At 38.5% G+C, this 19507-nt stretch overlaps 1 protein-coding gene across 4 annotated transcripts in view; it reads left to right on the top strand.

Annotated features, from left to right (window-relative positions):
- Nucleotides 1–19507, top strand: part of arhgef28a (Rho guanine nucleotide exchange factor (GEF) 28a) — a 129554-nt gene that overhangs the window by 71134 nt on the left and 38913 nt on the right. For 3 of the 4 annotated variants that reach the window (XM_036579946.1, XM_036579945.1, XM_036579947.1), the window contains 12 exons: nt 1678–1720; nt 8361–8481; nt 8855–8990; nt 10603–10658; nt 10873–10933; nt 11992–12130; nt 14091–14209; nt 14298–14438; nt 16378–16628; nt 17722–17847; nt 18089–18206; nt 19165–19416. In XM_036579946.1, the coding sequence (XP_036435839.1) occupies nt 1678–1720; nt 8361–8481; nt 8855–8990; nt 10603–10658; nt 10873–10933; nt 11992–12130; nt 14091–14209; nt 14298–14438; nt 16378–16628; nt 17722–17847; nt 18089–18206; nt 19165–19416 (1563 nt within the window). Of the gene's footprint in view, nt 1–1677; nt 1721–5548; nt 5651–8360; nt 8482–8854; nt 8991–10602; nt 10659–10872; nt 10934–11991; nt 12131–14090; nt 14210–14297; nt 14439–16377; nt 16629–17721; nt 17848–18088; nt 18207–19164; nt 19417–19507 lie in introns of all 4 variants that reach the window. The other variant, XM_036579943.1, reaches the window with a different exon arrangement.

Here is a 19507-nt window from a genome sequence, read left to right as displayed (position 1 = left end):
AACACTGCTATATAACCTTGACATACCCATGCCATAAACATGTCGTGGCAGATATCACATGCTGTCATGACAGATTATGTCCAGCAGTATAACAGTGTTGTTGAGTTTACTGTTCATTGTCATGCCATATGCCACAGTGTTTGATGTTATGACAGCCAACAGCTCAGCAAAAGTGTGACAGGCTGTCATGACTTTATGGCATCTGTCTTTGCAATTACTGGTAGTGGTAACATGACATTGTGTTAATGACACAACAAAAACTGCCATGACAAAATCTGCCATGACCATTTCAGACAGTATGTGACATGGTTATGTCAGTGTTATGTAGCAGGGTTTAAGTGAAGTGTTACCAAATTCCAATAACCAATATATTTCCTACATGGTCTAATTAAGCAGGTCTAATATAAACTATATAGATTTTGATGCGACTTGATAACTGTTATTGTTATTATGCATTTTGCTGTTTGTGTAAAATAAATACTTTACTGAAAGGCAGCTACATGATACCCATATAAGCCTTACAGCTGACATAAACCTACATAGACATTTTTTGTTGTTTGTTGAAATTAGCCTTTATAAATGTCTGTATAGTTTTACAATAGGCCTATTTCAGTTCTCATGATAGTTCTGGTGCCTTGTGAATGCTGCCCTGCAGAGTGGTACTAAAGTGTTACCAAAAGTTGTGAACTTAGCCTACTTGCGTTAATACAGCTGCTGTCTTGATGGTGTGATGGTCAGGCAGGGTCCTTTATGGTCAGGCAAGGCACCTGGCTTTACTGGTTTCACTATCCTGAATGTGGTTTTGTCACATAATATTATCAGTCATTTCATAATTATGACCCTGCATAAAACATTATCAGTGCTTTATCAATGGGATTTTCACCAGTGCTGATAAATCCATTGAATCTTAAGTGCGGCCAAACGATATATCGGTCAAGCCCAGAGTGTAATTTGCTTTCCAGCGTTTTCCTTGAGTAACTTTTATTTAAGCCAAAGAAAAACACTTTAAAGGACCTATATCCTACAATTCTCTTTCCACTTATGTATTTTCTGCGGTTTTATATGATAAAAATATCATTCATTTTTGCAGAATTATTTTCCAGCCTTTCTTCATGTCTTAGAATTAACCAGTCTCTTTTTCTTACTTTGCCTTTAAAACTAATATATGTAAATAATCTCTGTTTTAATTGGCTGCCCTGTATCATGCCTCTTTCAAAAAGCAGTCCAGAGTGAAACATTCCTCATAACTTCAGCATGAATGGACAGGGCCTAACTGCTGTAAGCTGAATAGGCAGATAAATGTAAATACACTAGTTTTCGAGAGTTCGGAAAACTAATGAATCCAAAACGGACTGTTTTTGAAGTTTAATAGTTGGACTGAAAGAAATGACATGGGCCCTTTAAAGGTTGTTTTAAGTTTAAGCGCTATGACAAAATCTACATGGTTGTGGAATACGCGTTGACTGCAAGTTATGTTGCCAAAGGACTTCTACAAATGTGTAGAAGGAAGTTGCTGGTCGCTCAGATGACCCTAAATCTGGAAACATTTTTTTTAGATTGTTTTCTTAATTCTGAAAAGGTTTAGCTGCTTCAACAGGTGACTTTTTGAGGATGAAGCCCTAGTACTTTGATTTATTTTTTGTTTTGTATTAATACATCCTTTCTTTTTTTCAACAGAACAGCGGGCATTCAGCTTAACAGAACAGCCACAAGAAAAGAGGTAATGCTCTAGACCCAGTGTGTCTTGTCTTCTCACTTTCTGTTTGTGGTATCGAGCGGGATTATAGGATTCTCAGATGTCAGAGTGACGACACTGTTGCCTGGAGACAGAGTGCTTCCTGTTGTAGTTTCGAAGGTCATGGCTTTTTCCTTTTTTTTGAAAACGGCCTTGACCTTTTCAAATGGGATAGGAGCAGTGAGCAAGTGTGAGTGCATGTGTTGATGGAAGCCACAAGACCTGGTGTTTTGTTTTTAGTTGCCAGTTTATTAGGTTTATTGTGCACACAAAGTTGCATACACATGCATTCAAACATTCAAAACTCAAAACATTTTATGTGATCATTCAGCTTCTCTTAGGATATGTGCTTTATTTCCATATCATTTCAAAATCACAGCTTTCAAGCTGGACTTTGTCAGTACTTGGTAGCATTGCTTTTGAATTACTTAAACTGATTCAAACATTTGGAGTAGCTTTCCACAAGCTTCTAACAACACTTCACTGAATTTCTGAACTTCAAAGGAATTTTTCCTCATTCCTGTTGACAGAACTGGTGTAACTCAGTCAGGTTTTTGAGCCCCCTTACTCTGACATATTTTTCAGTTCAGTACACAAATTCTCTATAGGATTCCGGACAGGGCTTTGTGATGGCCTCTCCAGCACTTTTATTTTCTCATGTTTAAGCCAGAGGTAGCGAACTGCGGTCCCAGAGGACTGGCACAGATTAGTGATTTTCCTGCTCAAACACCTGGTATAACTTATCAGCTAATTACCAGGTTAGGTTGGTGTGTCAAGACCAGGAAATTCACCAAACTGTGCAGGACAGCAGCCCTCCAGGACCACAGTTCGCCACCCCTGCTTTAAGCTATTTTGTCACAGCTTTGGAATAATGCTTAGGATGCTTACATTGTCCTGCTGGAAAACCTAGTTGTTACCTTGGTATTGCTGTAGTATTTCTAGATCAGGGGTTCTTAACCTTTTTCACATTGCAGTCCTTCTTTGGAGTTAAAAGTATGTTGCCCCCCCCACCCCGCCCTTTTTATATTAGCATGCAATTGTTTGATGCTCGTTTTACAGTACAGTTTGGACATTGCTCCTAAGAAGGTCTTGGCTGAGATACTTGAATTTTGCAAGGTTTCAAGGGCAAAAAGTTCTGGAAGTAATGGTAGGCCCTTAATTACAGCCATATGTGCATATGTGCCTAATTGTTCCTAATTGACCAATCAGATACTTCTAACCATCATTACGTCAATTTCTGGAATCTTTCAGACTATTTAAAGAGACAGTCAACTTGGTGGTGTGTGTAAACACTTGATCCACTGGAAATTTAATATAGTGAACTAAAGCTGGAAAAAAATCTGTTTCTGATTAATTGTTTTAAAATGAAAGTAAACAAAGTATATACCCTAATTGACTTGCCAAAAAGAAATGCATAGCAACATGAAATTGAGAAAAATTTAGTTTGAAAGTCTCTAACCTATGTATATGCAAAGTTTGGTCTCAACTATACACCTTCATTGTACAGTTTATCGTCCACCCAGTGGAAACGGATCACCATAGGACCACCACTGACCAGATTTACATTTACATTTACATTTACGGCATTTGGCAGATGCTCTTACCCAGAGTGACTTACAGTTTGATCATTTTATACAGGTAGGTGAAGGTAGTATTAGGAGTCTCTTATTGGTATAGTGTAGGGTGCTTACCCAGGCAGGGATTGAACCCCAGTATGTATCAGGCTCAGCTGTGTTGCTAGGGTTGTGTTTTTTTAGTTTTTTTTTAAAACATAGAGTACTTTGTCACTGCTGGATATAGAATAGTACCCAACCCAAAATATCCAGCCAGCAGTGGTCCTGTGCATGGAAAACGATGTGAGGTAAACCAGTATACCAGTTGAAATGCTTCCTCAGGTAAGTGTTTTATCAAAGCCGTTATACCGTTATGCCACAAAAAGCACAGGTAACAGGACATACCAGCAGTTCAAACCATGCTAACGTTACTCCGTGTACCACAGTGGCTGAGGCAGGGATGTGTTAATGAAAACAAAAACACAGCAGACTTGGTCACCTCACGTTGTCTATTCCATTTTATCTGAAATAGCTGAAGTGGTTCACTTTGTTTTCAAGGCAGCGGGCGTCTTTTGGGGTCGGCCCTAGACTAACATGAACACCAGACCGATTGCCATAGTTTCTGTCGTAAAACCTGAGAAGGCGCCTAATTTAGTTATCTAAGCTGTAGACCAGCTGGTACTGAAGTGTGCATGACTGTAATATTTTCCAATTTCCAGCAGGTGTGACGTTCAGAGGCGCAAGTGTATGGTACACACATACGAGACGAATGACTTGTGAAATTTAACAAAGCTGAAGTTGTTTTCTTATTCAGATTTCCCACTCCACCTCAAATGGAGCAGCAGTTACATTTATAGTTGGTAGAATGTAACTGCTGTTTTAATTAAAGTGGAACAGAAAATTCAGACAAAAAGCTGTTGAAAAAGAAGCCAACTTCAGCCTTCAGCCTTGAAACAACATTTAGCTCTGTTTTTGCCAGGCCCATGGGGCTGCTGTTAGAAAAACAGTATAGACATAGGTTTGTCTATATTTTATTCTTTTTTTGGGGGGGGGGCACAATAAGCATTTCAGATATACTTTAGTATGCCAAGTTTAATATCTCAGCTCAATGTCAAATGGGCCTTGGGCACAATATTAAAAACATGCATCACTAAATGTTTACTGAACTGAACTCAGGAAAAAGATTAAAATGTTAATGAAAACTTAATCAACATGTCTGGTTTCTGATTTCCATATATATTTTTATCAATAAAAAGCTCTCTAAATGTTTAATAAATCAAATAAATAGCTAAATATTTTAAACAGGAGCCCATCCACCGTGTGCAGAAGGAAAGATTAACAGCTATGTTGAAGATATACTATGAAGTTAAACGTTCACCACAACATGTTCAAAACGAGCAAAGAGTGAGTTATACCTTACGTTGCTTGAAAAAAAACATAAGTGACTGAATACAATTGTTCTGTGTGTGATAGTTAGGCTAATGGAAGCATCTCCAAATCATATTGCAAAGCACAGTTTGATTTACTAGACCCTTTATTGCTCGACTAAAATCAAGATTCCTAAATGTACAGTTCCAAGAAAGAAACTTTAATTGGCATAGAACCAATATATGTGGAGGTTCTTTAAACTTTTTAAACATTCTTTTTAAACGTTTTTCTTAAAAAGCATAAGTAGTTCTTCTGTGGCATCACTTTGAAGAACGCTTTTTGTCATGTCTATAAAAATACATTGTATTTTGTTGAATTGTCTTTTTCTGTTGAAAAAGAATTAAACCCTCTGTGCATTGTATCTCGTCACTGGCCCATATTATTAACATTCTCAAAGTATGAATACTGATCTGGGCAGTTTATGCCTTTTACAATGCGCTGACTTGAGATGACGATGAGACCTGACTTTAGATCAGTATTTTTACTCGGAAATGCTTGAGTATAGTCAGTGGTGGTCTTAAGGAAGTCTTTTCATGTATGGTTGGGGTAGAGGGGGGCTGATAAATTAGCTTAACAGTGTAGGTACAAGTATATATCTAATAAACTGGCATCTCAGTGTAAAACATCATTTAGAGTGGACTATCTCTGGGGGCTTCCATTCTAAGTGCAACTTAGCCTGTGTGCTCAATTGTCTTTCTGTGGCTCTCCCTCCCTGTTCACTCTCTCTTCCTTGCACAATAGCTCCATCTGGTGGAAGGTTTGAATTGTGTTAGTGTGTTTGTTCTGTGTAAGAGAGAAAGCCCTCTCAGCTCTGTATTTTAAACCTCTGTAGGGAGTTAAAGTTCCGTAGACGTGCTCAGTCAGCTGACGATGAGTCCAGCGTCGAGCTGGACGACTCCCTCCAGCACCTCACGCTCTCCGAATTCCTCAAAGAGTACGTCATATCGTTCTTAGCTTCAGTCCGTCACCAGCTTGACCCGCTTACGCTTCTAACCTTTGTTGTTTGAACCGCAACGTCTGACTACAATACCCAGAATGCACCCTCTGGCATGAAGTCATATATCTTATATATCTGACCTTTAATTGTCTTAACCGTACTAAATTGTCTTAATACATGTGTGTAACTCTGTTTACAAGCAGTATGAACTAACTACACTACTGTTCAAAAGTTTGGAATCACTAGCCATGTTGATAATTTTTCTTTATTTATTTACAGTAACAGAGATGATGTACATTTAATTAGCAAGGCATCACTATAACATCACTATAGCATCACTACCTTTGAAATCTGAGGAATTTTGGATGTTCATTTTATTATAATGTTCTCAGTTTTTACAGATTATTTTAGAATCCTTAGCTCTATCATAATTTTTTTTTATTCTGCTCATTATTTGAAAGCAGTCATAAGCAAAGGTTTGTGCACCCCTGGTCAAATGACATACTTTGTTGGTTTTCTAAGTGAAGGTCAGTTAACACATCCTGTACAGAGAACACACTTCTGCACAGCTTAATGCACAGTTACCGTTTATTTACAAATTTAACATATTGAAAATAACTAAATGAGATATGGCCTGTGCAGAAGTAATATATTTATAACTCAGCAGATAAATAGAAACCATGCACTAAACTTTGCAGAAAAAAAATTCTATTTAAGTGTGTTCTTTGTAGAGGATGTGTTAACTTATTCTCACTTAGAAAATCTGCAAAACATGTTATTTGACGAGGCATGTTTCAAAGTTTGCATGCAATTATGCATCACAATATTTAAGATGGAATAAGATGGAACAGACAGAATGCACCAACAGTGCCAAAATGCTATTAAAACTCTTAAGTACGATGATTTTTATTCAAAGTTTCACATTTTGCACTGAATCCAATTAAACAAAACTAATTATGCTTCTTTTTAGTGAAACATGCAGTTGGTCAGAGTTTTTAAAGACTGCTGATTTCCATACTCAGAAAAGCATATTGTGACTAAATGTATCATGGTACGATAACATATTGTCAAATTGACCACCACTAAATATTGTTACCAGTAATTTATATACGTACCTACAAAAAAAAGTTTTAAGAACATACAAAACATTGATTCCAAACTTTTGAACAATAGTATAAATTACTTTTGACTTGAACTATTATGAAACATCCTTTGTAGTGAATGCTGAGAATGTTCCCACAGCCAAAGCGGAATGCTTTTGTTATTACACTGAAAGAGCAATGACTAATTTTTAATTGAACGCATAGCCAGGAAATGAATGCATGATTTACCCCGGGATGCTTTCGCTGACGAAACCGAACTAACCTGTGCATTACAAACTGCTGAGGAATGTGTTCTTTAAACCACAACAACATGAGTGTTTTTGTGATTAAGATGAGCAGATGAGGAAGTGGAAAAGTGAAGGAGAATGTATGGGTTAGGGAGCTAACCTTGAGTTCTTAAAGGTACCAGCTTAACAGTGAGCTGGATCAGGTAAGTTGGGAGGAGAGAACTCAAAGGTAGGGCTGTCACCATCAAATAGATTATCAAACAATCTAGCAAATATTTTAAAAATGAATTGAATAAATGACAGAGTTTTTATAAATGGCCAAACAATACTTGACAAATTATCATTTCAGGGATTCCAAAATATTTCAATATTTTTAAAAGACTGTAGAACAATCATGGCATGGATCATTCTACCAAATTGGTTTAACGTCAGAGTTAAAAATACATTTCAGACTTTCTAACTGACTCTGACTTTAAGACTAAAATCCTTTTGCTTTGAATGACTCTATACCTTAATTATGTTTATTTATTAATACAAATGATTGAACATTCTATTTTGTCACCACTAAAACAATCATATCTACTGAAATTTTACCAAATGTGTCAGTAGTGACTAATTTTAGATAATTATTTTAATAAACTTGAGTAGAACTGAAAAACGCCGGCCAGTACATGACTAGCAAATTTGAACAGTTATACACACATAAAATCATAATATTTTCATTAAAACACACAAAGCATACTTTTGCAGAAAATATGTGTTTTGGTAGTCAAAATTGTTAATGTTACGCACAGATTTTTAGCCTTTTGGGACACAATGCCTTCTAAACAATGGGATCTAGCTGCTGACCATGTGGCCATGAGGGACAGGAATGCAGTCTCGCTTCCTGCTGTACAGTGCAGGGATGCAGCTAAAATAAGGCTCCGCCTATGGACTAAAACTCTTCGTGTTTCGGTAGTGACATGAAAACATGGGACAACATTTATTGAATAAAGTTTTCCCCCCAGAATAAATCTAAATCTTTGAACTTCACTTTAAAAGAAACAAAAAAAAACTTTGGAAGTTGAAATTTAGAGGTTAGGGCCTGGGACAGACATCTCCCATATTTCTATTATATATATATATATTATATATATATATATATATATATATATATATATATATAATGGTGTCTCTTGATTTGCTGTAGGCCAGGAGTTGCAGTTTTGGGGGCCCACTTTCCTGCACATAACATCACTTTTCTTTTTCAAGTTGGCCTTAAGTTGAGTCTGTTAACTTGCTAACCAATAAACCCAACTTAACAGTATAACCCCAGGTATATAAAGACCGCTTGTTCTTGTTAACTCATGTGTTTGAATAATGAAATTGTGATTTCAGAATCGAAGAGGAAGAATGGGATCGGTACATTATCCCTTCTAAGACAGAGTCTGAGAAATATAAAGTCAGCCGCACCTTCAGTTTCATCAAGAGCCGAATGTATAGCACACGCAAGAATAAGGTAATCACACATCACCCACATCTGTTTTACAGCTGGCTGAACAATTTCAGCCCAGTCTTCCCTCACCTTACCTTTCCAAACCTGTCGTTTCGGAACCAAAAAAGGCAATGACTGATCGTAGGCCAAGCAGCTATCCCAAAAACAAACATGTAGTCCCAAGTCCTAGCTGTTGCAGCCTCTTCTGATTTAATCATTAATCCCTGTGCACGCCTAACCAGTTCCTGAACCCAAAACTGCCAAAATTTGCCGTCACAACAGCTTTGGTTTCTCTGCCGCATGGCAGAGCGAAAGGAACAGATGGAAGTGGTGGACAGTTATGGCCGTTGCTGTATGTGCCACTAATGCTGTCATGGCTCTTTCTTGGTTTTCAAAGGGGAAAGCAAAGGAGAGGGAAGCCAAAGAAAAGCAGGGGAATGGCCACCAGTTTACAGCAGGACCTGGCCAGGGGTCTTCAGTGTGTGAGGTGTGCGACAAGCCTGCTGCTGGGAAAGAAACCCTACACTGCACTAGTAAGTGAGATTTCTGTGTATGTGTCCTTACAATCAGCCGCATTAGACACACTGTATGATGTAGGTTTCTTTATTAGTTTAAGCATAAAATATTAAGCTGCCTATAGCGAATAGAAAGTCGGCAGTTTCGCTGGACATTGACTTTTAGCTTTCATTGTTGATATTTGTTAATCAGGGTCCAAGCAGTGAAGCTGCTGCAATCCTCTTGTGTTTGTGCTGATTATTGTTCCTATTTTCCGCTTTGTCTGGGTGTCAGAAACCATAAGGTGCACATACACCAAACTTGGTAGATAGGTTCCAGATCCCACTATGGCCCCCTCTATTGCAAAGGCTTTACTCTAGATTTTGGAACATTGCTGTGAGGATTTGATTGCATCCAACCATTAATAGCATCAGAGTTCACAATTCCACTGTTCCGTATACCAGTGCTGGAGTGCTTTATAACCATCTAGCTGACGCTTGGCACTGGGCATAGTGACCTTGAGCTCATGTGCGTCCCATTCTATTGGCAGTACTTTTCTGTGGAGATTATACGTGCTGTGTGAGTGCAAAAACACTTGTGTCAGCAATGGGTGCACATTAAACTAGCTGAATTCATTTATTAGAAGAGTTGTCTGGATATTTTTTGGACAGATAGTGTTAGGCCTGGATGATATCTTAGCAATGAAATTTCAAAATGACTATTTTTAAGAACATTATGATTATGATTATCCATTATGCTCACCCCCGATTAAATGAAAATAACGTAGTATATTATTGAGTAACTCAACATCTTTTGCTAATTTTGTCATGTTTGTTTGGGAGCTCCTGCAAGAGCTCATGACTGTTTTTTCTCTTTAAATGATACAACTTGCAACTTACGTTCTAATAGCTCCCCCACCTGGAGACTTTAGACTGCTAAACTTTTGGATGTGGGACTTATGGTCTCATGTTTTAAAGTGTTTTCAGTTGTTACAGTGGAAATTCAGCTATAGCTTCCTTAGGGGAAACTACGAAATATCATATTTTCACAGTTTGACAACTCATCTGAGCTATCGATACACCGAAGCTGTATGGAAAATGCATAGAAAGTTCTTCAGACAGTGTGTCTGAGGACAGTTTGTCATAATCTAAGGAAATCCACAGTTTTAACAGTAAAAATGAATAAAACATTACATGTACATGTTATTTCATATTATTTAAAGTTTCCCAACATGCCAGTTATCGCCTGTAAAGCATCATGATCAGGGTACTTGGTAATCATCACTGATATCCAGTTACATTGCCCTGACGCTGAGGCCTGCACTACAAAGTGTATCTCAACAACCCTATGGGCTAGAGTCCAAACGGGCTTCATATTTCAATTCTATTTCAATTTCTTCGCAAAAGTTTATACCAATTTCAACTGAATCTTCTTAGAGACTGTCTGATTTTGGACTTATGAAATTTGGTGTGCTGTTTCTTGGATGCATGTTTCACAGGCACAAAACATGGTAGATATGTCCCATATCTCACCCACTACTTATGAAACTGCACTGGCTCCTGTGAGCTGCTTGTTTCCTTGAAATTAATCTGTGTTTTGTTTGTGTTTTCATGTATTGATATGTGGTTTGGTTTGTCCATGTGATTTTAGACTGTGCTGTGAGCATCCACAAAGGCTGTAAAGACTCCGCAGCACAGTGTCTTAAGGTACGCCGCCATGTCTATTTGTGTACTTGAGCTGAACCCAGATCTCACAGCCTAAGTTTAATGGTTAAGCTCAAAGCAGTAACACATTTGCCCATTCTTGGACATGAGTGCAGGGGGTCTGTGTGTGTTTCACTTGTACTGTAAGTAATGTCCTTACATTGTACACTATGGGAAAAGGGGGGAAAGGCTTCACACATCTCATTTGCCTTCACAGAAAGTTCATGATAAATATGCTGTTTCCATGGTGAAGACCAGAGCGGCCACCCTCCCTCAGAGTGAGTGCATCCACTGTACAACCCAAATTTTCCAAGGAAGGGGTTACATTGGGGTTGAATCATTTCTAATACAATCTTAATGAAATCTGCTTCCAAATGAACCCTGGTTCAGTTTGCTGCTTGTGGGAATACATTTTTATGATGGTCCACACCAAACAAGGGAAAGCAACCTCAAATCATGCTTTTCTCTTCTTCCAGCAGTGTTGTGCACTGTCCAGCAGTGCCGTACTGTCTGCAAAATCTGCCTGTTTTGAAATTTCTCTTGTGACAACTGCTAATATCATTCTTGCTAATAATTCCAGATAAGCAATAAAATAATACCAAAGCACTGCATTTGATTTTGACCACAGAAAATATTTTTGGTAGGCGGTTCCAGGCATCACCGACCTGATAGGTTAAATTAAAATTGAAGCCTAATTAAATCAATCATAAAGCAGAGTTTTTTTTGTTTGTTTGTTTTTTTTATGTTGTTTCAAAATGTGATGCATTTGGACGTTCTATTTTCTTGCAGTATAACAGGAAGGATAATATATTTAAATTAAAAGTATACAGCGATTGGCCACTACATTAAGTACACCTCCTACCTGTAACTATATCTACATTTTATCAGCTCCACTTACCATATAGGTGCACTTTGTGGTTCTACAATCACAGACTGCAGTTAATCTGTTTCATACTTTTCATACTACTATTAGCCCCCTTTTCCTTTTATCCTGTTCTTCAGTGGTCGGGTGCAATGGTGGTATACCTAATGAAATGGCCAGTCAAGACAGATCTGAGTTTTGTAGCGATGGATCTTACACATATACGATACAGATCTGCGAGGGCCAGTACAAGTAAACTTACTGAGCTATGACATTCATGGCCCGAGCTGAAGGCCTATCTCTAATACTCACAGTCCGCTATTACTAAATACCAATTTAACCTCTGGTCAGGAATTGTTATCTGTGAAATGGAACAGATTAGACATTTTTCCATTTGAGATTTACCCTCTGATTCACCCTATATTTATTTTTCCTCCTCCACCCTCTCTCTCTCTCTCTCTCACTCACACATAGACTACACAGTGCGTGAAACTGCCTCATCTTCACCAATGGCCACTTCAGCCTCCCTCCCAGTGATGACACTGCGGGACAGGAAAGACACGACCCCTCTGCCCTGCCCTCTCTCCAGAAGTGTTCCTTTAGTCCCGGAGAGGTTAGAAAACCTCACTCTAATCTCAGATTATAGAAATTTGGCCTCTGGGTCATTCTGCGATTACAGTGGTAGTACACATTTGAAGCCATAAAAAGGAGCTCAAAGTAAGAGCTCTGTTCCTAAATTAACAAACAAAAACCTTTGACAATTATTTTTGATTTTTTTATTTTGGTGATTTTAAGGCATGTTGTACATGAAAAACAGCAGTGACTTCACAGATGCTGAAATATTATTTTTTCTGTGAAACAACAATTTGATGCTTGTTTTTAAGTTTAAATAGTGAAAATGCACTAAATGTACTGCCTTTCCTAAGTAAAAATGGTTTTAAATATGTAGGTAAAGTTTTATTAAGATAATAAATCAGGGGATGTTACAGAATGTTTCTGTACACAAAAAACAAAAACAAGCAAAAGAAAACAGCAAAAAAGTTTTTTTTTATATATATATATATATTATATATAAATATCTCAAAGAAGAAAAGAACTTTGATTTCTAATTAATCTCTCTCTCTCTCTCTCTCTACATATATATATATATATATATATATATATATATATATATATATATATATATATATATATATATAATATAATATATACTGATCAGGCATAACATTATGACCACCTCCTTGTTTCTATACTCATTGTCTATTTCAGCTTCACTTACTATAAGTGAACTTTATAGTTCTACAATTACAGACTGTAGTCCATCTGTTTCTCTGCATACTTTGTTAGCCCCCTTTTACCCTGTTCTTCAGTGGTCAGGACCCCCATGGACCCTCACAGAGCAGGTACTATTTGGGTGGTGGATCATTCTCAGCACTGCAGTAACACTGACGTGGTGGTGGTGTGTTAGTGTGTGTTGTGCTGGTCTGAGTGGATCAGACACAGCAGTGCTGCTGGAGTTTTAAACACTGTGTTCACTCACTGTCCACTCTATTAGACACTCCTACCTTGTCAGTCCACCTTGTAGATGTGAAGTCAGAGACAGTAGCTCATCTTCTGCTGCACAGTTTGTGTTGGTCATCCTCTAGTCCTTCATCAGTGGTCACAGGACACTGTTGGCTGGATATTTCTGGTTGGTGGATTGTTCTCAGTCCAGCAGTGACACTGAGGTGTTTAAAAACTCAAGCAGCACTGTGTGTGTATATATATATATTTTTTTTATTATTTATTTTCTCTCCCCAGTTTAGATACTAGTTAGGACTCCCCCAGTCAGCCAATGCCACCAGCGCTAGGCAGGCAAAAGCTAGCATAGGCTTTCCCCCGAGACCTGTAAAGCAAGCAACCACAATTTTTCGAACTGCTGCTAACACAGCGTCACTGGATAGCTGAACGCGCTCGGAGAAAAGTGCCAACCGCCCGTTCTGTTACATCAGTTAACAAATGCCTGTGCTAACTAGCATTCCACTGACGTTTCTGATGAATTTGACAGCTTCATGTATTGCAAAAAGACTGTGTCAGTGGTATTAGTCATGGCACATGATTTTGAAAATAAACAACATAAATGCATTATTTATAGTTTTCTACATGCAATGTGACTATAAAACTAAAGTGGCAGTTCAATATATTTTAGAAATTGTGTCAATGATGCTACGGTCAGTGTTACAATTTTTTACACTTGAATCAACTTACGCACCCTGTTTGCTACCACAATGGTAGAATGACCTTTCTTTAGCGTGGGGCTATGGGGTTAATGTAGCTAACAGGTAATGCAAGCTAATGCTCTGTCAATTAGAACTATGTACTGTGCCTAAATCACCTCTGAACTGTGCCTTAATCACCACACACTTCTGACATTATCTGTGGTTTGAACAGTGCTGAGTGGTGGAGCATACACTTCCATTTCTTGTTAGTTACATTAGCCTCTTAGCTGTAATGCAAATCTAAAGAATCGAACTTTGAACACCAGACACTTTTTGCTGACTGACTACATTTATGTATGGGACATTTCTGTTCAGGCTTGCTGAGAGTCCAGAGGGAGACAACGACTCCTCGTCATGGAGGACTCCTCTCCAATCAGAAGAGCTGCTGCAGACTGTGGAATCCTCCACGTCCACTGAGTCCTCGCTTGTGGAGGGTAAAGACAGTGGCACTCTTTCTACTGACAGTGAATGTAGAACATTGATTAAGAATCTTCTCCGTTTGTCACTTCACTCTTCCCACAGACACAGTGGACGCTCCTCTACAGAACGAGTTGGAGGCGGACGCTCAGGATTTGGAGGCGGAGTCTTGGAGTCTGGCAATGGAGCCTCAGTTCTGTCAGAAGCAGGAAAAACACACTATTAAGAGACAGGACGTAATTTATGGTTAGTAGACGAGAGCAGCTTGCTGACACGACACTGAGTTGATTATTACATCAAATGAGAAAGCAGAGCAGCTAAAATGCAGCTGTTTTTGTTAAGTATCCACACAAAGTGCACATACCAAGTTAGTACATACCTCTGTAACAAGACATGTAGCTGCATCTGAGAGATAAAAATGCTGTGCTTTAAAACTTTTTTCAGATGACAGGTCAGCAAAAAATAAAAAATTAGCCCTGTCACATTCATTACCTACTCACTATTGTTTGAGCTGATCGCAGTTATTTATGTTAACTGCAGTTATTCTCAAAGTTGTTAGCTTTCAGGTTAACATACAATGTAAAGGTAACAAACAGAACATGAATTACTGTGTTTTCATCAGCTGGTATGAGGCAAATGCATGGAAAAACGCCATAGATCTTAAGAAAATAGTTCTGACTGGTGCTGTAACACCTTCAGGGGGCAGTGGTGAGTAACGTTTGTTTACCTCAAGCAACTCCTGTCCTCGTTTGGAAGCTACTGATTATCAATAGCTAGGAATGTGGCCACTTCAGGCTTGTACTTTTAATAGTTCCGTACCATGAATACAAAAATACAATTAAATTGCTCATCGTAATTATTCACTTCGCAATTAATCGTCACCTAAAATTTCATGATTTCATGAAGGACAGACCGTCCCCAAATGTAGTTAATCAGTCAATACGCGTTTGGTTAGTTTTGCACTGAAGCTACAACCTTGGTGTAATTAACAGATCATTTCTAGGAATGCATGACTATGATAATGTATGATTGATTGATATTGATCTTTAAAATTGAACAAAAGTTTAGTGCATAGTTGAAAACAGTAGTGGCAGCTTGAATTTTGTCCATACTGTTTCGTTCGGTAAAAATTCTAATTTATAAAGTATAATGAACAGCAAAAATATTTACGGTCTGGAGTTTGATTCTTTATATTTAGCATGAAGATACAGTTAATGATTTATAGAAGTTTATACTCCAGCAGCTGCTATCGCCCAAACTTCATGCCTAAATCATCTTGACCCATTCTTGTCAGTGTCATACAGTATTACACCACATAAGCAAATCTGTTTCAGATGACTTAAAGGGATACTCTAGGCAGAATAAAAAATGTAACCAATGCTACCTCTGTTATAAACATGCCTACTCACCTTCTGCAGCAGTGCTTCAATAATCTCTACAGTGAGATTTTTGAGTTTAAAAGCTGGGAAAGTCCCTTTCTGAATATGTATGTTGAAGATGTAAGGAACGTTTGATAAACTGCTTTGGGTGTTTGGGTGTGGGTGTAATTAGCCATTAAATGCCGAAAGAAGCCAGATAGCTAATGCTGCTGCAAGGAGTATCTTATTGCAGCCGTGTCACTGTACTTACTGACTTCAAACCATCATTACAATAGAACGAATGGATGTTTCTCAAACAAAAGCAATGAATCGTCAGATGAGGAGGACAAGCTGAAAACTAGTTAGCAAGGTAGCTCCCAGGCTATCTACATACCTTAGCTCAGCTTGACTTCCTTTGTGTGTAAAGTGTGACAAGTGTAAAAACCTGTCTCTGGAGTCCGGTTTATGCTGAATAAAGACAGAAATGCTGTTTTCTTTATGATTTTATTTCCAGACTGAGGTAAGAGTTACACTATTGCTAGCTTGGTTGTACCAATAGATCAGTGGCTAGGCTGGCACGGATTGATACCACGTGGATTCTCAATGTTTGCCTGACGAATTTGCATAGCGCATGTTGGGTATTGTGATGAGACAACATTGATGAATGAAAACGTGAAAACAAGTTGTAAATACTGTCAAACCATTGAGACTCAGGGATGCCGTGCTGCAGTGACATAACATTTTTTTATTTTTGTATTTTTAATTAGCTTAAATTGGAATCTGGCTCCTACAGATATTTAATCTTGTTTGTATTCATTCTCATTTAGAGCTCATGCAGACAGAGTTACACCACCTACAGACGCTGACTGTCATGGCGGAGGTGTTTAGGCGGGGCATGCGGGATGAAGTAGGGCTGGATGCGGACACCATTGGTCGGATATTTCCCTGCTTGGATGAACTTCTCCTCCTGCACAGAGACTTCCTGTCTGCTATGAGGGAACGACGGTATGGCTCTGCTCAGCCTGACAGTGACAGGAACTACCTCATCCACCGTGTGGGTGACATCCTGTTGCAACAGGTGGGCAATTTTGCACTAAAAACAACAGACAGTTCTCAACGCCATCCTAGGGCTTCATGTTAATGTTTAATGACTATTGAGATATCAGCCTTTTATTGATATCATAGACGTGTGAGTTGTTTTTTACGTATGTTCTGTTTAGATGAATAATGCCGCTCACAGGAAACAACTAACAATAAATCACTGTAGACCAGTCTTCAACTGCGTCAGATTCAGGGTTCATTAATGTGTTTTAATATACTGTTAAGCAAATTGAAACAGGTAGCAATTACTGCGTGGTATTTTGTCCATATTTTTCTGCCCTAACTAAATGTGTTGAACTATTACTGCCTATATTCCCTCTTTAAGTGCATCCTTTCAAATATTAGAGTAATAAAGAGCTCCAGGGTTTATTTGAATACATTTTTGTTTCTAAAATATTGCAATATTTAATGCACAAATGTAAAATGTCGCAGATGAGTCATTCCATGAGCTTGGTGTCAAGTGAACATGCAAATATTTTTTTTCCAGTGAGATTGTGATGGAGGGGAATGTGAAGGGGGGGAATGTTTCATGCAAAGCTAGCTAACACGCTGCCTGTTATAACGCTTCGACTTTTAGGACCATTTACAGTGAATTGTTTTTCTTTCTTTATTCATTTATTTTTTCAGTTAATGACTTTTATGCATGTTGCAAAAGAATCATTCACAAAACTGTTTACTGCCTGTTTTTGTAACTCGGGAAAACATGGAGAAAACAACAATTTATCAATGTTAAGTAAAACTTTGCAGCTTTTGATCTCAGCTCCTCTGAAGACTTCAGTGATGCACTTCCTCTTCATCATGTATCTTATATGTGGAATAAATTTAAAATATCAAACAATGAACCTTTTTAATTCATATATTTAAGCTTGAAAACCACTTTTAGCAGATTTCTGTTTGTAATACAAGGCATAAAATATTGTGGAGTAATTGAGTAATTAGTTGCAATAAAAAGCAGTTTGTGGACTTTTATAGATTATGGTCATCTGTGTATCCACTTGGGTGCTTGCACTGCACAAAGAAGATATGTCTTGGTGTTGTCATTATTTTGAATGGTCTGTGTGCATGTGCAGTTCTCTCAGGAGAATGCTGAGACCGTGAAGCAAGTGTACGGGGAGTTCTGCAGCCACCACACTGATGCCGTCAGCTTCTTCAAAGAGCTCCAGCAGCAGAATAAGAGATTTCAGCTCTTTATTAAAGTAAGAGATTTATTAAAGCTGTCTGTCAGAGCCAAAGACTGTTTTTAATATCAACTCAGCAGAAGTCCTTCATGCTGTCCAGTTCTACAGAACAGCTTGTGATATGGCTGTTGTAATATCAAGTTATAGCTGAGCATGTGTAGATGACCACTGCAATTATAATAGTTTCCATCTGTTCATGTGGCAATGTATGTGTATGAAAAAATATTAAAAATAGGAACTGTCCCTGTTGTCTTCAAAGCAACAGAGCAGCAACTCACTGGTGAAGAGGCGGGAAATCCCAGAGTGCATTTTGTTAGTGACACAGCGAATCACAAAATACCCTGTGCTTATAGAGAGGATACTACAGTACACTGAAGGTGGGTCTCTCTACACAACGATTTTTACACGCTCTCTCTGACACACAAGTGGTCAGAACATTCTCTAAACGAACTAAATGAAGTAAAGTGTGTTGTCTTTGGCTTCATCAAAATTACACGACAGAAGATCACTTTTTTTTTAAACCGTGCTCGGTAATCTATCAGTGGAGTAAAGTGATTTAATACTCAAATTGTACTTGAAATTTTTATCTAAACCTGAATTGCTTGAGCACATTTAGCCTGACTAAAACAAAAAGAACAAAATATCCCAACAAAAATCTGTCTGAACTAAACTGAAGCCCAAAGTTCTGTCTGAACCCAATGTAACCCAACAAAATTCTGTCTGAACCTCACTGTAGCCTGATGAAATTCAATCTGAACTCAACTGTAGCCCAACAAAATTCTGTCTTAACTTGACCGTAGCTTGACGAAATTCTGTCTGAACCAGACACTAGTCTGATGAAATTCTGTCTGAACTCAACTGTAGCTTGACGTAATTCAGTCTGAACTTGTCTGTAGCTGGATGAAATTCTGTCTGAACCCGACTGTAGCCCAACACAATTCTGAACCCGACCCCCACCAACTAAACAAAATGGAATAGAGACTGAACAAAGCCAAACTTTTCTATTCATGACACCTGCTAAGTTGCCATGTAACAATGACAGCCATCACAAATTACCTAGCTTTAAACTAACCTGCAAGATCCTTCAAAATAAAAATCATAGAAGTCAAAAAGCAATTTGTATTCATATTTCTCTCTCTCTCTCTCACACTCTCTCTCTCTCTCTCTCTCTCTCTCTCTCTCACTCTCTCTCTCACACTCTCTCTCTCTCTCTTCTCTCTCTCTCTCTCTCTCACTCTCTCTCTCTCTCTCACTCTCTCTCTCTCTCTCTCTCTCACTCTCTCTCTCACTCTCTCTCACTCTCTCTCTCTCTCACTCTCACTCACTCACTCTCAGAGGGCACAGAGGAGCACGCTGACCTGTCTGCTGCTCTGGCTCATATCCGTGATTTGATCTCGGCGGTGGATTTGCGAGTGAGCCAGCATGAGCAGAGCCAGTGGTTGAGTGAAGTTCTGAGCCGGATGGAGAACAAAAGTTCAGCTAAGCTGAAGGACGGCCACACCTTCCGTAAGCAGGACATGGCCAGTGGCAGAGCACTCCTGCATCACGGCCCACTGCTCTGGAAGACTGCCACAGGGAGACTGAAAGGTGAAAGAAACAGACGTAGAGAGAAGGAGAGCACTTCACTTCAGTAGAATTCCACTGATATTCAGAGTTTCATCTAGGCCTGCTGCAGTCA

Source organism: Colossoma macropomum, unplaced genomic scaffold (genome assembly GCF_904425465.1).
Source record: "Colossoma macropomum unplaced genomic scaffold, Colossoma_macropomum, whole genome shotgun sequence".
Lineage (NCBI taxonomy): Eukaryota > Metazoa > Chordata > Actinopteri > Characiformes > Serrasalmidae > Colossoma > Colossoma macropomum.
This window is presented reverse-complemented; position numbering and strand designations above follow the sequence as displayed.